This window comes from Haemorhous mexicanus, chromosome Z, assembly GCF_027477595.1.
Source record: "Haemorhous mexicanus isolate bHaeMex1 chromosome Z, bHaeMex1.pri, whole genome shotgun sequence".
NCBI classification, from domain to species: Eukaryota; Metazoa; Chordata; class Aves; order Passeriformes; family Fringillidae; genus Haemorhous; species Haemorhous mexicanus.
Genome location: NC_082381.1, coordinates 31,958,377 through 31,979,678, shown reverse-complemented (window position 1 = coordinate 31,979,678; position 21,302 = coordinate 31,958,377). Strand labels below are relative to the sequence as shown.

The window sequence follows — 21,302 nt, the reverse complement described above, 5'->3', positions numbered from 1 at the left end:
TTTCCTTCCAGACTCTTCACTGTCCCCTTTGGATACTCTCTCACAGCTTTATATCCTTCTAATGTTGTGCTCAAAAGTCAGAACCCAGGCCTGCTAACCCGGGCTATGATGGACAAGAGTAGCTTAAAGAAGTATTAAAGCATCCCAGACTTTCCTGAAGGAAAACACCCTCATGTTCTGGCATTTCTCCACACTACTTAGAAAGACTGACACTTGTGGGGGGAAAAAAAGAAATCACTTCAGACATCAGTCTGTTCAGACTTGATCATACCTGGTCACACTGGCTTCCCAACGCCAATAAGCTGCAGAACCACTGACTAGTTCCTAAGCCTGTAGAACTGATCTGTCCTCAAAGAGATAGAAAGGGGGAAAAAAGGTCTTTTCAAAAAGCTTCCAAATATAACTACAGCCAAGCAGCAGGATGATGACTTGGAGGTTATTTTTGATGTTTAGTTAATGTTTGCCTGCAGGAGAACCACAGTTTCAAAGACAAAAGGCAAGGGATGCAGAGGGTAGGGAAGTTTTATATTGGAACGAAAAAGTGTCTGCAGAAGAAGGTGACTAAGTTTTCTGGCAACTGGCTCCTTTTCTGCTGTTCTCACTATTCTTCACACAGACCAGACACCTTAGGAGGGAAGCTTGTGTACCCCTCCTATGGTGTCCTTCCTTTGGTTCTTTGTTGCCCCCCCTGCAACTCATCCATTAGACTGATTCTGTGCATTGATGTCAGATCCTCTTACATACTCACCGGAGCCCAGACTTGAGCTGAAAATGAGGTTCATAAGCAGCAGTATCTTACCAAGATGCTTCTCTAAACAAAGTGCATAAAATTGGACTGGACTGCTGGACTAAATTTACACTTAAGATTTTTTTATTCATGGCAGAGGTATTTTAGTGTGATATAACAGAAGTCTGTACTCAGGCATAAGAAATATCTTCCATACCCTAAGAGGGTCTCAGATACAACAAGAATTAATTCTGCCTACCAGTCACTTTATCTAACTTTTATTGCAAGACTTGTCCATGATAGTTAACATGCCACTCATCTTCATTTTAACACGAGCTAATATGAGTGCATCTTTGTAAGCAGTGGTAACCAAGAAAAAAGGTAATTCTAATCTTCTCTTAAGCAAAGTGTCAGTGATTCCAGTGTAAGAATTTATTGTATGTATATATACACATACATATTTTCATATACATATATATTCGCTTATCTATATTCCCTTATAGGAAGGGGAGGGGAAGGGAGGGAGGAGAAAGGCACAAAATGCTGTCATACAGTTGAATGGAGAAAGAATTCCTAAATATATATATATATATATATATATATATATATATATATATATATATATATAAAAAATAATATTAAAACCCTAAGACAAGTTTTTGAAGCAAGCAGAGCCTCTAGTCTGATGCTGGCAGGCCATACAAGCCTTTCACCTTAAGAATGCCCTAGAACATTCACAAGAAAGTTGTCTTTGCACAATAAGACAAGCAGATAAGGTGATATTATCATGTACTTGGAATGTTTATTAAACAATGCTTTGTTCTTCTGTTACAGAAATAAACAAGATAGAACTAGTTCAAGCTGCAGGACCATGGATCTCACTTGCTGCTAACATGGCAAACAAGCCTGAAATTAGGAAGTGAAAGATATTCCAGACCTGTGAAAATAAATGTGATTTTGCATTGCTGAAGTGGGTTTTCACAAAAATTCTGTCCATTCTTTTAATCCAATGTTGGCTCTTCATTCTAAATTAATATTTCTTTGAAGAGGAATAACAGAAATTTTGACTAGAACAGTGCTTTAAAAGCACAGGAAATAGTACAGACAATTATACAAACTATTCTGATTTCTTTCTAAAGTCAAAGTCTGACATACCCAACTCACAATCTGAGACTGCTATTGGGAAATTACTCTCAACAGAAAAAAAAAGCAAACAGTTGGGGGCCTCAACCTCTCGCATAGCACAGCACGTTCAACACATTTATTTCCCTTACAATCAACCTTCTTGACATATTTCTTCTTCTTTCTTCTTTTTTGCTACAGTTTCTGCTTCAGCTATATAAGGGCTGACACATCACCTTGGACAACTTGTACAAACTTTATTTAACCTACCTCTCTCACATGAAGGACAGCTATTATCCATGGCTAAATGCAGAAGACCATGTGTGAACACACAAATATTTAAATTTATATATATATATATATATATATATATATATATATATATATATATATATATATATATATATATATAAACCCACATTCAAGCATATATGAGATGAACATACACTAGAAAGACAATGCAAAATTCAGTAAAAGTCAAGATAAAAACTAAAGACAAATCTATGAAGCTGATGATACCGCAACAACTGGTAAATTTTTCTGTCCTTTACATAGAATGCTCAAAATCAAAACAGTCACCATGAGACACATGGTATCTTGCTGAATTATTTTACTCTATTTTAGTATGGTCTCTATCCCCACTTTTGCATCAAAACTTACACTAGTATAAGTATTCCACTTAAACATTTTTTTAAAATAATTAAATTTTTTTATTAAGATGCTATATTAAATTTTAAGCAATTATATTTCATCATGTTTTGGAAAAAAAATTCAACTTTTTTACTTATCAGAAGTACTTGAAATACTATACTACAACTGTATTATAGTATATATAAGTACCTAATTGATTTGCCATGCCCTTTGAATCATGTTTCACTGCATTTTGAATCATGAAACTGTACTTTTCATTGATGTGTAAAAAAACTCTTTTTTAAAAAAATTAATCAGTTAAGACACAATTAATTTCTTAAATCCAGAGTAACTTCACTCTGTAAAAAAACTGATTTAACTCAAGTAAAAAAACCCAGAACTCTTAAAAAGGTTCCCTACTAAATCCCTTCCCTTTACTAAATACCAATCAAGAAGCAGGTGAGGTGTAAACAGTGTAATTTCTTGTCTGACTCTTATGATATCTCAATTTTCCAAACTACAAATATCCAGGGAGTTCTAAGTGCAAAATTTAAGTACTTTCTAGACAGCTAAGTAACAATATCACTGAGTCATATAAATTACTTTTATTTATCAAAAAATTTGCAGAATGGGAAGCCTTTTGCTACTGCAACCCAGTACCTTCAGAAAACCCAGTGTGGTCTTGACCTCACCCCTACCCCAATTTTCCAGGTGCCTTTCAACTTCAGATATTTAGTTCCCAGTTCTATCACTTGTACATAGCAAGTCTCAAGTCCAGAATTAGTTTAATCACACACACAGATGAAATCTGTCAAGGAAATACTTGGGTTACATTGAAATAATCCATGTAATTAATCTTTCTTTCACTTATTTTTACCCCTACGAACAACCGCTCTTTTGTGAATTTCATTATCAGTCTTGGGACTTGCACTTGTTAAGTTGCTATTGCTCACAGAGACTTCCCCGCTCCAAAATCTTTTGCTACCTTGGTGGGGGGAAATAATAATAACTAAAAAAAATTTACAGAATCAGAACTGAATGAGCCAAAACATTGTATCAGCACTGGTGACCCACTTAACCAGTTCAGAGGAATCCGATGTGATAAACTCCAGGAGCTTTTTAAACATTTAGTCAAATACTTCAGACCTGACATGAACAAAAGAAAGCAAAGGATGTCTTCTACTGCAGACAAGTACATGGAAAATAAAAAAATTCGTTATCCAGACAAGGACAAAGAATAAACAGGTAACTTCTGACAGCTGAGGGCCAGGTTCTCATTGATTAAGTGTGCCATACATTACTATCATCTGCCCTCAGCAGAGAAACAACAGACATGCTTCTTATGGTATCTTGATACTTATGAGCCCTTTTCAACATATAAATAAAAGATGGGCTAAAAACTTTCTCAGTGTTCTCTCCAAGGAAGCTCATGCTCCACTCTACCCTTCACATCCTAAAAAAAAAGTCAGAACAACAAACCTGCCTCCCATTAAATATCTGAAATATTTCCTTAAAACATAACAGCACATACTCAAAAAGGTGTATATGATTTGGTGGATACAGGAAGTTTTATACTAATTTTGCTTCAAAATTTTCAGCTTTTAAGAGAAGAATCTTGATATTTTTAGCTTAGAACTGTAATATTTTAAAATACTTCACTTTGAATATTCAGTGCTGTCTATGAGAAAATATCCTGAAGCATAGTGTATCTAAAAAAACAAAATTACAGACCAAGTTCTCCTCTTGGACAAGGACAACTTGTCCCTCCTGTACAGTACATAACCCTGAAATATCAACTCCTACGTTCTCATCCACAATAACTGCAAACATAGAAGCTTGACATGTTTGGGGCTTTTTTCCATTTCTAAAATACAATTCAATAGTATTTATACTAATTAATGCTTATAATTTCAGACACGGAAAAACTATGGTCAATTTTTTTTCATTGGATTTTCTAAAGCCTGAGTCCATCATTCTTTTCTAAAAAAGCAGAAATTACCTTCAGTGCCTTTTACTTCTTAATCCTTCTGAGCAATCTCATTAACTTAACACAGCATTACAGAATCAGTAACAACAACAACAAAAACAGCCCTGAAGCAGTCAAGGATATTTCTGTTAGCCATTTAAAAATGAGGAAAAGAAATCCATTAATAACCTTTGAGGGAAAAGGATAATGAAAGGAAGATGAATGCAGCTACAGGAAATATTGTTATTAATGTCCAGGAAACATTGTTACAATGTACTTCTGTGACAACAGCTCTCCAAAAGAGAGACCACAGTAATGAATATCAAAAATTATGCTTCCCAATCATTCCATTCTTTTCAAGAAGAGATTCCTACTCTTCTTATCCACTGGGGACCTTAAAGCTTTCCATAAGTTCAGCTGTAACAGGTAGAAAGTGAGTCTAGCGACATGAATGACTCGAATTGTTTCCCTCAAAAAAGAATGATCTCAAAATGGCAAACTTATGACAAGATAGTTCGAAAGCTTACTAGCATTTCTCTGTAAAGCACACCTCCTTGTCTCTTACTAAATGGCTTCCCACTGCAGGTGGATCTTTGACATTTCTGGATATGTAAAATTAGAGTTTGGCACAATTTGGTATATTAAGTCTCAACCGCTGTAGTTTAAGATATCTTCCAACGTGAACTTATTTATGGGAAGCAAGGGCATGGCCGGACATCGCTGTAGACAGACTCCACAGAGCCAGCCTAGCCCTTGGGAAGCACCTCTGCTCCACTGCCCCAGGAGAAGCTGCAAGTAGCTAGACGAATTCAACTGCGTACATCAGACAGGACAGCAAACAACAAGATTTCATTCCTGCATTTCCGTCTATCATTCCCTTATCAAACTGGGTAGCACACCAGGCTGAAGCTGGGGGCAGCCATAAAAGGTAAGGTTAAAAATACCCCAGCGTGGTGCCCTGAGAAACTTTGCTGCATCTGATTTCATTCCTCCTCAGTTCTATGCGGAGGGAGGGTGGGAAGAATAACACAACATAAGTGTGTTTACAAAACAAAAGCAAAAGGAAGGAAAACGCACGCTAATGAAGACTTTGGCCTTTACAACGTACTGAAGTGCTTTCTCTCCACTCTAAGAGACAGGGACTTCAAACAGGCTTTGAAAACCTCAGCAACACTAGGGCTCGGTATTCCAAGTCCTCCACAGCTACGCGCAGGAGAGGATTCAGCCACCTTCCTGACTGCAGGGCAGCGCTGAACTCCCTTCCAGAGCGAGCCGCACGTCCCGGCAGCCGTTTATGTAATCTTTTATCACCGCCACCACACCTCCGCGGCCCCGGACCGCCGCTGCCGGCATGTGCCCGCCGCCCCGCCGGCTCTGCGCCCGCCCGGGGCCGCCGCCGGCAGCGGGGCCGCCGCTCCGGACAAGTTTCGCGCGTCCCCGCCCCCGCCGGGCCAGGGACCCGCGGGCCCCTCGGGCGGCACCGCCGCCGCCGCACGGCGCCACCGGGGCGAGCCCCGCGCCGGGGCCGCCCGCGGCCGCCGCGCCTGACGCAGCCGCTTTCGGCGCCGGGCCCTGCGGAGGCGCCGCGGCGGGGGACGCTCACCGTGAAGGGCTGGTCGTGCAGGCTGCCCACGGAGAAGCAGCTGTCCCCGGGATTCACGGCGCCCGTCAGCACCTGGTGCAGGTTCATGGTGGAGGGCGCGGCCGCTCGGCCACCGCCGCTTGTCCCCCCGCGCCCGGCGGCGGCGGAGGCGGCGCTTCCCGGGGGCGGAGCGGGCGCCGCGCATGCTCGGTCCGGCCGCCGTCCCTGGGGCGGGCTGAGCGTTTCGTCCGCCCCGTGGGGAAGTCGACATTCCTGTTAAAACAACCCGACTTTCCTGTCAAAACAGCCCTGGAAAACGCTGCCGCCGCGCCGGAGCCAGGCGGTGGTGACGGAGCGGACTCGAAACCTGCCGAACCGCTGCGCCTCCCGCCTGCCCGGGCGCATCCCCTTTCTCAAGGGCAGGGGCTCAGCCGCAGCCCTCCCACCGGGCAATGACAAGAGGAAGCACGTGGTAGCATGAGTCTTGGGTCCCCGAGGTTAGGGAAGCGAATCGCTTTTGCTTGGAGCTCAGATTGCCTGCGGGCAGCAGGGCTTTTCACCGTCCGGATGAAATGAGGGGGAATGGGAGCCGCCTAGGGAAGGCGCGGCAGCTCCCGGGCGGGGTGAGTGCGGGCCGGCCTGGCCCCACCCGAGCAGGCGGGCTCCGGTCAGGCCCCAGCTCAGCAGGCAGCGCGCCCTCGGCTCTGCCGGCCCGTCCGGCCAGGGCACCTCGCCTTTTCAGCAGCTCTTCACCGCCGAAGGTACGGCAAGTTGAGGTGTCTCCCAGCTGTGAGGCAGCGTTGCCATTCTCTCTGCTACACTTAACTTCATAGTATTTCTTTCCACTGTAACTAGTTTTTAGTCTTCCATCCATTTCTCATAGGAAACTTCCGCATCACAAGTGTTTTCTCTCGGAAATTGCAGGTCCCACACCAATTTTCATTCTTACATTATCTCTGTGTCAATTATTAGATCCTCTTTCTGCCCACCAGCTCTTCCGAGAAAAAATGAAAAATTAAAATAATTTGACTGTGTTAGGCATAACTTTGTGTACCACATCCCAGGATACTTAGAAGGTGATACTGTGTATCTGTAGATGGCAATGCCTGCTTTTCTGGTCTTTGCATAAGCAAGGTCAATCTCATATAATTTTGGACATTATGTCTTACACATCGTTTTAGTAAATATAAGCCTTGCATCCTTTAAAAAGCGGATGGATGAGCATGTCACCATAAAACAATTTGATGATGATCATTCATGCATATTAAAGAAAGATTTCTTTTAAAAATCTTCTGATATGAGAAAAAAATCATCAGGTTTGGCACTCTGTGTATGTAGATTTTCATCCAAAGAAAGTTTTAAACTCCTATAACCCTGATCACTTTTGGTTGGCAAAAGATCAAGAAAGCTTATCAAAGTATCCTGTCAATGAGTAGTGATCTTATTCTTGCAAGGATTGCTGGTCACTGATAAATGATCTTAATTCTCCTGCCAGCTGCAAAATCTCACAAATCAACCTTAGTGAATTTTTAAGGTAACAAAAATTCTGTTCATTGGGTTCTAGGTAAGAGTGTGAATTATCACTGAAAACAGTTAGAGACCCTCATTTGCAATTTTCAGCATAGCCGGCTGCTTCTTGGCTCACACTGTGAACTGCTCTGACTTTGCTTGCAGCCAGCTGGGACTTCTTTCCACAAGGACTGATCTGGAATACACTGGACAGAGGACGTCAGAAGTACTGCAGATCTATTTTGGTTCTTCAAGGTTTTCCTCAATCCATAAGTGTAAAGCTTATAGGATTTGCAGTATAACAAAAGGAGGAGCAGTCTAACACTAGACAGCAATCCCAGACCCCTGTCTGAGGAAGGTGAAGAAATCAGGAAGGAGGGGAAACTCAAGACACCAACAAAAGTGATGAAGAGTTTTACTCTGCAGTTGATAACTGCTTTTTAATCTATATCTATTTACAACACAGTATGACATTTATAACTGCAACACCCTAACATGCTGATATGCTAAGAAAATACAGAACTTCTCATTTCCTTTCTAAGTGAATTTGACCTTTGTTACTACTCAGATTAGTATGTTTGGCTTACTTTACAGAAGAAAGGACATTAACTTGTGTTCTCTCTGCTGTTGATAGAGTGAGAGCCTATGTAATGACCTGTCAGGTATATAAATCCACGTCAGGGCTCCCATCCCCACAGGAATAGGGCACACTACCTTCCTGCTCCCACATTTGCTGTCGCCAACGCGCAGCAGCGCAGGAGCTTTCATACCTCACCTCGCCGCTGATCCCTGACACTGCTGCTCTGCTTCTTCCACTTTGTAGGCCAATGGCATTTAAAAAGAAAAGCTTTAAATGGTTTAATAGAATTAAAAGTGTATTTATACATTGTCTTGTTGACAAAAACATGTAAGTTGGTTTAGCTCAGAATTTTAAAACTCAACGGTTTCTCGAAGGTAAAAAAAACCCTCATAAAGCTAACAGTTACAACAACAGTTTTTTCGTATCATTTTTGTTCATTTTGCATATTTCCTCACCTTTTCAATAAACACTTTTTCTTCTTTTAAGAAATCTTTTGTTTGCCTTTCACTCAGAAGAATTAAAAAAAACAGAATAGGCATTGAGTTTAACCTACAGTATTATAAAATACCATTATAAACTCCTTTTCCTTGTTCCTCCCCTAACCTCAGTAAATCTTCTTTATTAGAGTCTTTCAGGAGCTGCAGTTCTTCTCACAAGCTGATGACTCCTGTCATTCACAATTGCTGATGAGTATGCTCACTCAGTGCTTGACTCTGTTTCTTTAAAGGAATTGTATGAAATGGTATCTGTATTAGAAGACCAAGAAGGTCTGAAAGGAAAAACCCTATTTTCCTAATATTTTAACATGCAGTGGCTGTGGTTGTTCTGAAAACCTGACAGAATTACAGAATGTGTGCATGTACAAAAGGGCTTGGAAGTGAACAGTTTACTGCTTTTTGATTATTGAGAAAAGTATTACTTTTCCAATAACAATGAGGCCCTTAAATGCTCCATAAAGCAATACCTAGTATATGCATACACACTTCTCATTAGTAAATCCTGCATATATTTTCCTGACAGTATCCAAGGAAAGTCTAAATGAGAATTTTAAATCATACTCCCACGAGTCTCTTCTAAATTCAAAATTGCACATCTGCACAGCAAGTCCTCATTAACAATATTTTTAGTGTAATGCCGTACAAAATTGATATATATATATGTAAATTATTTCAATTGTAGAATTACAATGACACACTTTGTGTTCTTTCTGCACAAGAAACATCCATGAGTCACTCATTAACAGCGGTGAGGCCACTTATGTCAATGATATACAGGCAGCTTGAAAGAAGCTGGCATTTTAAGTGGCATGTTTAGAGTTTGTCTATGGTACTAGGAAATGTTGTATTCTTCCTGTATTTCTTAATAATTAGGTACAGGAAGGTAAGATACATTTTACATTGATATTTTCACCTTTCATGTGAATAAACCAATACACTGCAGCCAGGAATAGCTGTGCCACCTCATACTCTGTTTGACCTTGTCTTTGCTGCCCTTGATCTTTCTGCAGGGTTTCTTTGGTTTATGAATACACAAAGCAAAAGTGGACCTTAGTGAGGTTAAGACTGAAGAGCTCCTACTGATCTCCTCAAGATCTGGTGTTCTCCCTTTGTGATCACACTGGCAATCACTTGAAGAACTACTTGATTCTCCTCTTGAGCTTTTGTTACTTCTAAAAGTGTAAAACAGTAAAAAAACACCATAGAATCTTGGGAAAATGTGAAATGCATAAATACATACATATTGGCATTTAGTAGTGAGATTCTAAGCAGAAGACCACTTTATGAAATCTTTTTTTTCAAAAAGCTTGCTTTATTCATGTCTTCAGTACCCCAAGTTTCATTATTTGTAGCCTGATGGTTAGAGTGATATGTGGTTTTCTTTTTTTTTTTTCTTGGTACAGTTTTCATTTGGTGAAAGGTGTTTTGTAACAGCTAATGTTGCTGTCACATCTCCTGTACAGTGCAGTACATTGCCTTTCACTTCAGTGATCTGATATGACCTTTTACTTGGTGAGGGAGATATATACTGACTGGTATCCTTTTTTACGAGATATTAGTAAAGATGTTTTCATTTATTAAATTCAGGCTTTATTTGGCTTTTGGTGATTCTTTGGTTCCAACAGAGAGTATCATAACTAGTTGATTTTAAGGTACAAATCAAAAATTATTAGATCCCTCAGGCTTGCGAATTAACAGTTAACAATTAAGAGACTTTTAAAATTTCCATCCATATACAGAGTTTTACATTCATTTCACATAAATGATTAAAGCTACTTTTGAAGAAAGTCATTAAAGGACTACTGGATACTACATTAACTGTCTACTCCTTCCCCATGTATTTATAAAGTATTCTGTCATCCCTCACAGCTGAGGATGCTGAGCTGGACTTTATCTCTTGAGTGAGAGTAGTGGGGGGCCTGGCAGGTCCACCCACCACTTTCCAGCAGGCTGCTCTCAGGATACAGATCTGCACCACAGCAGAGCTGGGAGAGCCAGGAGGGCTGCTCTGGCATGGAGCTGCTGTGCAAAATATCCACTGGTGGATTACAGAGTGCATGGTTGAGAGTGATTGATCTTGTTTGGCACATAGAAGTCCTGTCCTACTACAAATGCTAAAAAGTGATGATTTCCAGATGCATCAGTCAGTTTTCACACGTCATCTGTCTTACATGAACAGGGTACTTTTGTGCCACAGTGCAGTAGTCAATATCCTGGAAATGACTGAGCCTGGCTTTCTCCACAGATACAAAGATGGGTCTGGTTGGGTCAGTTCTTTGTGTAGACCTGGAAAGCTCCATCTGGCCTAAGAGAAGTTCTGCTGACAGCTCACCTGCTGGCACTGAACTCTGATTAGGCTGCTGATATATAGCCTGTTACTTGAAATTCACATGAACAGCTGTTGAAATAGTCATTATGCAGTATTATCTACCAGAATGTATTTGTCCTTTTTATGTAAATTCTGAATTATTCAGTAAGCCTATTTCTCTTTTATAAACTGTGATTTTTCATGTTGAGCACAATAACAAATTCTATTTTTTTTGTTTACTCTGAAATGTCAAATTATATGTAAATAAATATGTAGACTCCCTATTCACATGATGAATTGTCATACTGCCAGTCTATTCCAATAAAGAATATTCTTTCATAAATTTTGGACTCTCCGGGGTATTTCAGATGGCACATGGTTTCCATATCAAGCTTAAAAGGGCAACACTCTGTATATGTGTCCTTAAGAAACTTACCTGAGATATAATACAATCACTTTACTTTTCCTTTCATGTTTATATCAAGAGCTTGGATATGTATGTTTCCAAATTCAGTATCAACATATCTCCACAAATCTATTGCATACAGACTTTCATATTTAGGCCTTTAAAATGGCTTGAGACACTCAAGGGCTAGCCGGGGAGGTGGGTGGGGAAATGTGATTTTATGCTGTTATTTCATCCTGTTACCTCTTTAAGGTTGTTAATGGCTAGATTTTAACCTCTTAGGAGGATGATTGAGCTTTTGACAGAAGACTAGTTTTTCCTTATACCTGTACACAGACTTAAGCAGATGGCCATTTAAGTACTGGGAAAGAAAACCACAAAAGCCCATTGTTCTTTCCAGTTGCAGTGGAACTAGCAATTTTATTCTCAAATGCATACACCCCTTCTTATCTCACAGTCATTTTGTAAGGTAGCCCTGTATTTTGTTCATGGTATGCAAGTCAAAAGTTGTTTCTTTTTCTGATTGCTACATTTCATTAACATAGTTCACATTCATATGCACAAATGCAGGGTTTCTGAACTGTCAGGCATACTTGCTTTTACAAGATTAATACTACCTTCTTTATACTGTTTTTATTCCACAAGTAGGGAAGAGAAAGGAAGAGCAATCAAATGAAGGAGTGTTTGTGTGTTAATGCACATTCATTCCAACATTAGATGGCATATTCACAATGCTGTAGAAACATAAAATTTAACAATGGTGCTGAGACAAATGAAATGTTGCAGCCTGATGGTAGATTCTCTGTTGACTGTCATATGCTGAGTATAAAATGGTGTTCCAGTGACTGATTTTGAGTGGAACAAACCACACACCTAACAGGGCTTGAAAAAAGCTATTAAAATTGCTATCTTTCTCATCACTTGAACACCTGTATGTCACCTATTTCTCTTTGTAGGGTAATAGAGTGTTTGTGTTTTTATAGGAGAGAATGGTCTTGAAACATCTTCCATTTTATACACAAAATATCACAAGATTTTTTAACATAGTTGTGCACAGGAAATAAAATTTACAGATGCACATTTTTAAACATATTAAAGGGTGGTGGTTATTCGTTAGTACAGACTTAATATGTTTTGCAACTAAAGAAAATAGTTTTTTACCAGATTAAAAAAAAAAAAAAAAAGCATGCTCAATTCCCTTGTTTAAAGATTGTTAAGAGTGTAAAGTGTCACTGTGTTTTATGAGCACTACGACTTTCCTGAAACAGCGTGTGAGTTTGTGGTGTACACTCTTTTATCTGCCCAAGAGCGATATTGCTTTCTCGTGACTCTTCTTCCACCACATATTGTACACTCCACCTCAATGGACTGATTTTATTTACTGCTGAGTCAATATTTACCACTTTGCTACTGCCTGCCTGTTTTAATCCCTGTCTGAGCAAATGAATAGTACCAGGAGCTTTTTAAGGCTTTAGGCCTTAATCCTGTCACATTCATCGAGTTTCTAGGGGAAGTTAAAGATGCTCAACACCCCAAAGTACTAGAATGCCTTAGTTTTTATTGTTTATTACTTGTATTGCAATAGCCCTGGAGACTTGATTAAGCAGTGGGGAAATACTGTGAGGCAGGACCTGTATAAAACCTAGAAGGTGCTTTTTATTTCACAGTGTTTTTCTAACCCCATGGAACAAGTAGGATTTTTTTTTTTCCCTGCATGTGTGAACAGAAAGGATCCTGTTGTACCAGAAGCATACACCTGAGAAGGAACCAAACGTAAGAGGTAATATGACAGAAATGACACAACAACAGCCATCAAGCAGCTGGTATCCTCTGCTTTGATTTGCTAAATCATTTTGTAAATAGAGACTCCAGACTGGCCTGTTTCAGTCTTTCTTCTGGAAATTGGTATATGGCTTTGTAAGCAGTTTATTCTGACCAGTCTTCAGCAGTGATTTACAAAATCTGCTTGAACCGTAAAGGTATTGAAATACCAACAGGGCAAATGAAAAACAGCTGTGCAAAGAGCTTTTTCCTGTAAATACAGGTAGCTCACATGTAAAAAACTGTAACACCTTGGAGTAGACTGTCAGCTGTGTTGTAAAGGCGCTGTCCTTAAACACATTGTGGAAGAAGAGAAATACATTTATCTTCTGCAATTCCAGCATCTTCTTTTGTATGTTAAGTGCAGAATTTCCATTGCAAAGACCACTGGAACTCAGTAGTGCTGCTAAATAAACACTAGTGCTCTAATTAATCTAATGTCTATAAGGAATTGTTGCTCGTACTTAGTATCAAGTATTTTATCTCTATTTTTTCTGGGGGACTTTGCAAAGAAAAGAGGCAGCAAATACAGTCACATGGTAAAATACAGGCATGGTATGTATTCTGGTTTGCATTTGCATCTTACTCTTCTTTCTAATAAAAATAGAAAGCTCCTGTCTTGTCCCAGGAAGACAGAGAAATACTATACTATAGGAATACTATATAATCTATAATTAGATCCTGTGCTTAAATATACTAGTCCAGAGAGGAAAAATAATTAAACAGGTAACGAAATAAATAACCATCCTAAAACTGGCAGTTAAATCTAGGAAATTGTTTCCTGCTCTTGAGGTGCATGTAAACATTGACCAGTTCTGTTTACCTCATTGCAAGTCTATGTGTGCAAATGTGTACATCCATCTTTGTGGTTTTTTGTGTAAGAGAAAGAGACTGTGAATCACCACCAATACATTCTATTTGACATATTTTCAGCATGCATAGCAATCAGAATTGATTACTTGAAATATGAAGAGATATGAATGTTTAATTATGTCATTGCTAGATGATTCAAACAATAACGTGGACCTTTGGGTTACAAGATTTTCATAATTCTAAGAATTCACAGTGCTTTCATATTACATAAGAAATTCTATCTAACATAAAATGGATTTTTTCCCAAGATGCAGCATTACAGTTTTTGCATTAACACCAAGTGACTACTTGACAAATCCATATTAAATTATTTTAATGTGCTATATAATAAACAACAGAAAATACAAAATAAAATATGAAAACTGTTAAAATCAACAATTTGGATTTTATCATAGATAAAATTTACTGTGACAAAGGTAATTTTCCATTGAATGATTGATGTGCATCTAAATAAAAAAAACTGGTCTCAGGCAAGTTCCAGTGAGTATTATGTCTTGGTTTCTGTACGCTTTTGCAGTTTTAAAACTGTCATCTTCAATAACTTACAAAACTAGAAGGAAAAGCAGGGCTCAAATCAAAAGCATTACAACCCCCAATAACTCTTTAACAAAGGATATAAGTTTTTATTGAGGACAAAAAAACCCCAACAAATGAAATGTTCACGTTTCATTATCTGTGACTTCCATGTTAATTCTAAACTTGTTTTAGTTCTGACTTTTAATTTATGGGCCTCCAACTTTGATGCTATTACAACATTCTTTTAAAGAAGTTGCATTTCACAAGGACCATAAAAGCATTTTAAATTTATGAAATAGTAATTGCTATAAGGCCACATTGCATAGTATTATACTAAATAAAATACTTGAATTTGAAAAAATTTAAAGCTTCATAAAAGAAGGAAAAAATAGTAGATTTGCTGCACAATATTATATACTGGTCCAACAACAGGAAGGAGAACGAAAAGTAAAGTTCAATGCAAATCATTAGCTAAATATATCAGCTGTCAGTTTTATCACATTTGGAGAAGTCTAATGAGAAAAATATATACAAATAACTTCATTCTTCCTAAAACAAGTTATCTAATTTTGGCAAAGTGTGTGCATTTTAATCACTGATTACAAGAATTGGGAGATGGATCTGGAAATTTTCCAAACCCTTTTATAGATACTATATATACAAAAAGTAAAAACATAATTTTCTTTTATGTAAATTGGAACAGTGATGTCTGATTTGGTGTGTGAAATTGATGGATTTAGAAGCATGTAAATATTGGTGGAACACTTTACCCCTCAAAATATATGGGCACTTGCCAATGGAGTGTTTTGAGAAGCTCACTCGTGCCCTCTGAAGATATTATGTGGTTGCCTGTCTATTGCAAATGTTTGGCCAAAGCCCCCCTAAGAGCCTCTCCCAAGAGAGAGCAGACAGGACTAAATTAACTGAGCAGAGACAGAGGGCTTTCCCTTCTCATTCATTACCAGTGTCAAGTGAAATATCTGAGCCCTTGGCCTAAGATGCTTTGGACGCTAAATTTATTCACAGGTGCCCTTGTTAGGATCCAAGTTTTTCAAACCTGCCTTCTAGTGCTTTTTTGTTAGGTGCCACTGCAGCACCAGGCAGCTGCATTAACCTGCCTGTCATGTCTGTTCAGGCTCATGTGCAGCTCCCATTGTTGCTTCTTTCAATCTCTTTACAAATGTGCTATGGGAACAGGACAAATCTGGTGGTCTGTAAACTGATACAAACCAGATTATTTTACAGTTAGCTGCTCTCCATTAAGAGATGCCTTTTAACAATTCCCTACCTCTACATAAAGGAGTGCAATGCACATGCTGAGCACCTGAAAGTTGTGTAAATACATTTCCCCAGTAATGTCACTGCTCATTCATACACTTTTCTGACTTTGCAGTGCATGCATCACACAACAAATTTTCTATTGTGCCGTAGTAAACAAGCTGTGTGCAAATCAAGGTAATCTGAGGATAAACCTTTACAAGCTACCTATGAATTCATCACCTTTGTTCATATCAGAGCACACTTTTTCACACAGAAGCTGTTTTCATAATTTTACAACTGAGAAGGACAGACAAAATTGACACACACTACTACTTTTTCTCTACTTCATAGTTTTGGGTGGCAGCACCATAATAAAGACCTCTGCTGCACATGATCACACAGATACACAACAGAAAAATCAGTATCAGGTGCAGCTCAAGCTACAGAAAATTCTGAAATGTGCACCTTTGCATAATATGGTGCAGCCAAACCCCATGTTAATTGCAGTGTTTGTGTTGTTTGGCTGTTAGGTGGCTTTTCTTTTAGCATTGAATAAACACATTGCCGCTGCTTTTGTCATTTCGTTTTTTCCTTTCATGAGGATGTCACCTTAGCTGGCCTGAACCTGCATGAGATAAATTCCTTCCAGCCTATTTCCCACTCTTCACTGAAGTGAATGCTGATTTTTTTTACTGTTCTCAGTAGGAAGTCCATTGAGCCATCTTTTCATATTATCTCACAGAAGTTCTTATTTAGTCTGTGGGCTGCAGTGTTGCAACATGGAATTTTAAATTCCTCTGTGCTTAGATCATACATCAATATTGCCTTCTCATCCTGATTCATTAAAAACTTCAGCAATATTTAAGAAAATTTATAGCTTCTATGAGTCTGCTTTCTCCTTGGATCCAGCTTGTTAAAAACCTTGTTGCCTTTTCCCCAGAATTTTGTAGCATTGTAAGTTTCCAGCCTTCTAATTCACAGAATCACAGAATAGTTATGGTTGTAATGGACCTTCAGAGATCATCTACTCCAACTGCCACAAATTTCATTACTTTTCATCCCATAAGTCAAAGAATCATCAGACTGGAAAAAAACATTGAGATCATCAAGTCCAATCCATGACCTAACTATCAGGTCTCGTTTTTGGAAAAAAAATGTTGCTAGCAGATCCTTTGGGATTCACTGCTCCCACTGATATCAAAGTTGGCTCTAATTCTCCAGAGAACAGGCTCATTCCTGAAGTGTTCTGTCCAACACCATGACTGACCATGCTCTGTCTTACCAGACAATGCTATAAAATTCAAAAACATGTCCAGGGTGTTCCTTAAGTGACATATTCCCTGTGTACTTTGTCCTTATGATACTTTTAATGATTTTGCTGGCATCTACAGTGCTGTGTAATACACTCTCCTTTTTCTCTTCCCCATCCCTCCAATGCAGCCTCATGACTAAAATCATCTACACTAAAATCACTAATAAATTTGGTGTCCACATAGGCACAGCTCTATTTAGGTGCATAAGCACAATCCATCACGCTATTTAGCCCCTGCACAGCTTGCTGTCCTTAACAGAACAGTGTCAGGGAGAAATCAAACCACCAGTCTTTTAGGAAAATCCCTGTTGTGACTTGTTGCAAAGCAAGAGGGGTTCTGCAGACTGGCTGAAGTGATGTTAAAGTTGCAGATGAAAGATAATAGATGCCATGTCCTTGCCCTAGGAAGTACATTGCAGGGCCATTATATCAACATTATGTCAATGTTTCTACTGACATAATTATTTTAGGCATTGATCTTGCCTACCACATTATCTATCAAGCAGATGGTGAAGTAACACAAATATATGGACACTACCACAACAATTGACTGTGCAAGGCCACTCATGGAACTACACATTCGGGTTATTTAGCACTGTTCAACCTTTTGCTAGAATGTAAAATTTCTTGGGGGAAAAAAAATCAGTCCAATCTAAGAAAAAGAATTTGATCAGGGTCTGGCAAAGCATTAAAATCAGGGTAATAAGAAGGAAACAGTCTGCTCAGTAAAATAATAAGAGACCTAAAATTAATAAGGCAGATTATTTTAATTTCCTCTGATTTGTTAGCTACTGGAAGAAAGAGTATGTTTTGCCCGACAGTATTATCTATTATGTAAATCATGTATTACATTTCTTTGTAGGGGATACAAATCCATGAACTTCAATTTTAGCTTATTTAAGTGTGTGATACCATTAAGGATATTGCTGGAATTATGAAGGATTAGCAAATAAATCCCAGAGTAAGAACAATGATGAGAACCAAAGCAAAAAACAGAGTCCCCAGAATCCAAGATGCAGAAGTAACTAAAGGGAATATTAGTACATTATGCACCATTGCTAACACTTGTCTAAAAATTATCCTAGTTGTTTATGTGCATCCATTTAACAATTCATGCTTCACCATTAGAATAAACAAAAGCTACCAGTATGGCTGAGACAGATGCAGTATGTCATGGAGTGTAAGACAGGGACAAGAAACAGGACCTAATAGCAACAGATTTGGGACATCTGCATTGTTAGATGCAAGAGAACTTATCTGTCCTGTGAGTTGGAAGCAAGGTACTGTCCTGGACAGTACCTTTCCAAGAAACGTACTGTCCAGGACCAGGAAGCACCCTGAATCAATCCACTTTCTGCACCCTTGCTAGCACAGAGGCAAAAATTATCTCCTGTGTTGTACACTTTGCTGTCTAAGGCAAAGTTTTGTTCAAAGTTCTTTCTGCTGGAATTGTGTATCACATTAATGCAGCTTTTTTTCCCCGTCATATTACTATTGCCTTCTCTCTTACTACACAGGATGAACTTTTGTTTCCATAATTGCCCCTCTCACATTTTACTGTGATATGTATCTAACTACAACCTGGTCCTAGAGCAGCATGGCAGATATTCAGATACACTATTTAATACTAGTCTAGTGTTTGATCTATAAATCCAGGGCAATAGTGCTGCATGAATGCTGCTTTGGAAGAGGAGATCTTTTCTTTATGCTTTCACATCTTTCAATAATTTTCTTACACAGTATGGAGAGGAAACTTGAAATGCTCACATTTTATGGAATAATTTCTTTACTTACTTGTTCTTTACAAGAAGACACAACTGAATCTCCTGTGTTATTGCTGTCACCTGAGGATTTTACTTTAGTCTTTTCTGGAAGACTGTATTTGCAGAACCAGAAAAAAAAAATCCTATAGAATATATTATGCATCCAGTCTGTGAAACTGCCCAACCGAAGAAATGGCATGATATTGCTAAACTCATGGATATGAGTAAAAATGCCCTGACACTTCCCCTTTGTGCTGTCATATTTTCCAAATGACCAAAACATCTTGGATTTAGAGAGAGAGGTACTTCTGCTTTTCAGAGGAGCATTCTCTGCACCTATAAATCATCTCTGTTAGTTGCCTATGCCCTTCTGATAGAAGAAAAAGAGCACAAACTGAATGTTACATTGCAAGACAGGTACAGTTTAGACTTCTTTCATACACCTTTAAAGCTTTTTAGTTGACTATGCATTAAGTGCAGAAGTAATTCAGCTACACTTACTGTGGGAGTTTAAGAACAGGCAACAGTTTCCAGACAAGTGGAATCTGTCTCCTTTGACCACCTAGGGTAGGCCATAACATTTCTGACAATGGAGTAGAAACACTAAAAATTACTGTGATTATGGTGTTTGACCAGCTTTCCAACCAGAAATCTAAAAAACTTCACACTCAGGTAATAATTTTCTTATGGCTTTGAAATGACTTGATGAATACAAAGCTTTTAAATTGAGTGGAAAAAGGGGTTGGTTTTGACATCTCAAAATGCCCTGTAAAGGTACTGCTGATTGGAACATTGACTTCTAGAAGACTTCAATAAAAACTCAAAGATTTCTGTCAGTATTCTGAAAACTGCACTCTTTTCTCATCCCTGTAGATGTAACAAGCCACATCTACATCAGCAGTACAAACTGATAAAAGTGAATTCTCTGCTGACATGCTTGTCAGCTTCCAAGAGACATGTAACGTACAGGAGTCTCCACTGGCTAGTCCTGGAAACAGAAGCTTTATGGTTTTTCTCTAAATCTATAAAGATCTGGAGGGCTTACTGACCCTTGCCTATAGTATTTTACTACTTCAAAGGCTATCTCTCATCTACCTATTTTAATCTCCATTGCTGAAGTTTACCTGTTTTATTTTACGTCTGCTCTTTGTATTTTCAACTGCATTTTACAGTTACAAAATGGCATACACAGCACACCAAGATTATGCAACCAACTACACTTGTCTCTATACAGTGCATAGGTTTTGATTTTTGAATCTGACTTTAGCTAAGAATTTTGAAATTAGCATGAAGATCTCTGTAATATGCTCCAAGTCATCAGAGTTGTAAACACAGGCTTCAACTACAGGCTTAGTGATTGGAATTACCTGTTATTATCTATGCGTCAGGAGTGAAGCCATTAGAAGTGACCAAACTTTCAAATCAGTGATGCAATGACTGTGTTTGAAAATGTGTTTACACCTTACAAATGTTTGCTTCTGTGAAAGAAGCAAATGAATGTGAGTGATCTGTCACATGATGTATTTCACTTACCTCAGATGTTCAGTCTAAGCTGTTTCAAAAAGGGGATGACACTTACATAGAATAACTTTATGAAGTTCCATGTGACTTTCTTATGCAACATGAGAGATCTACTTGCAGCAGACAAAACCAAAAGGAACTGAGAAGGCAGTTCGTTTTTATGTGCATAAAAGCAATCAGACTCATGAACTGAATTAGGCAACCAAACTATAATTAATTCAGTGTATTTTTCCAGACTATGATCTCTTCACATCTTTTGCAACCTACCCATAACAGTGAAACAAAGAATTGTGCACATAGAGATTTTTCAGATCAGTGAAGCCTTGTGAGTGTTGTGCTGGCAGGGAGCACGGTCCAAGCAGCAGCCTGGCAGTTTTCACAGCACATCGTGGCACAGGCAAGATGAACACTGCAACAGCAGAGCAACAGGAAAGGAAGAGTGGCAGCTCACAAAAGGAACTATGACAGAAAAAAAACCACAAGTGAAGCTGTCATGAATGGTTATTTTTATAGGGCAATACTTGCATATATTGCCATATGCCCTTCCAGTATATCATGACTGTACTCATCACAGGGCCGGCCACACCAAGACAGCAACTGGTGACCAAGGCCAACCTCTGCAGTACATGTCCAGAAAAACATCTTTTTTCCCCCAGCATTTAAATTTTACTGGTCTTTTACTTTTTCATTGACACTAGAGATCAGAACGGAAAGCAGGACATTTTTCTCCTCCTCATTCTTCCTATCAGCATGCTTATGTCAGCATGAATGCCTGGCTGGTCACAGGGTAAACCCAGCTGGCCTATCTGAGAGGAAATAGAGAAAGAAACATGCAGGATAGCTGTGTGGGGACATGGGGACTCACATTAGCACCAGGCAAGATGGGGAGTGGAGGAAGATGGGCAAGAT

At 38.9% G+C, this 21,302-nt stretch overlaps 1 protein-coding gene across 1 annotated transcript in view; it reads right to left on the bottom strand.

Annotated features, from left to right (window-relative positions):
• The window catches only part of DMXL1 (Dmx like 1), a 76,424-nt gene extending 70,219 nt beyond the window's left edge, over positions 1 to 6,205 (bottom strand). Inside the window, exon 1 of the mRNA XM_059836719.1 lies at positions 6,049 to 6,205. Coding sequence (XP_059692702.1) covers positions 6,049 to 6,135 — 87 coding nt within the window. The 5' untranslated portion in view covers positions 6,136 to 6,205. The remainder of the gene's footprint in view (positions 1 to 6,048) is intronic.
• Between the last annotated feature and the right edge of the window lie 15,097 nt (positions 6,206 to 21,302).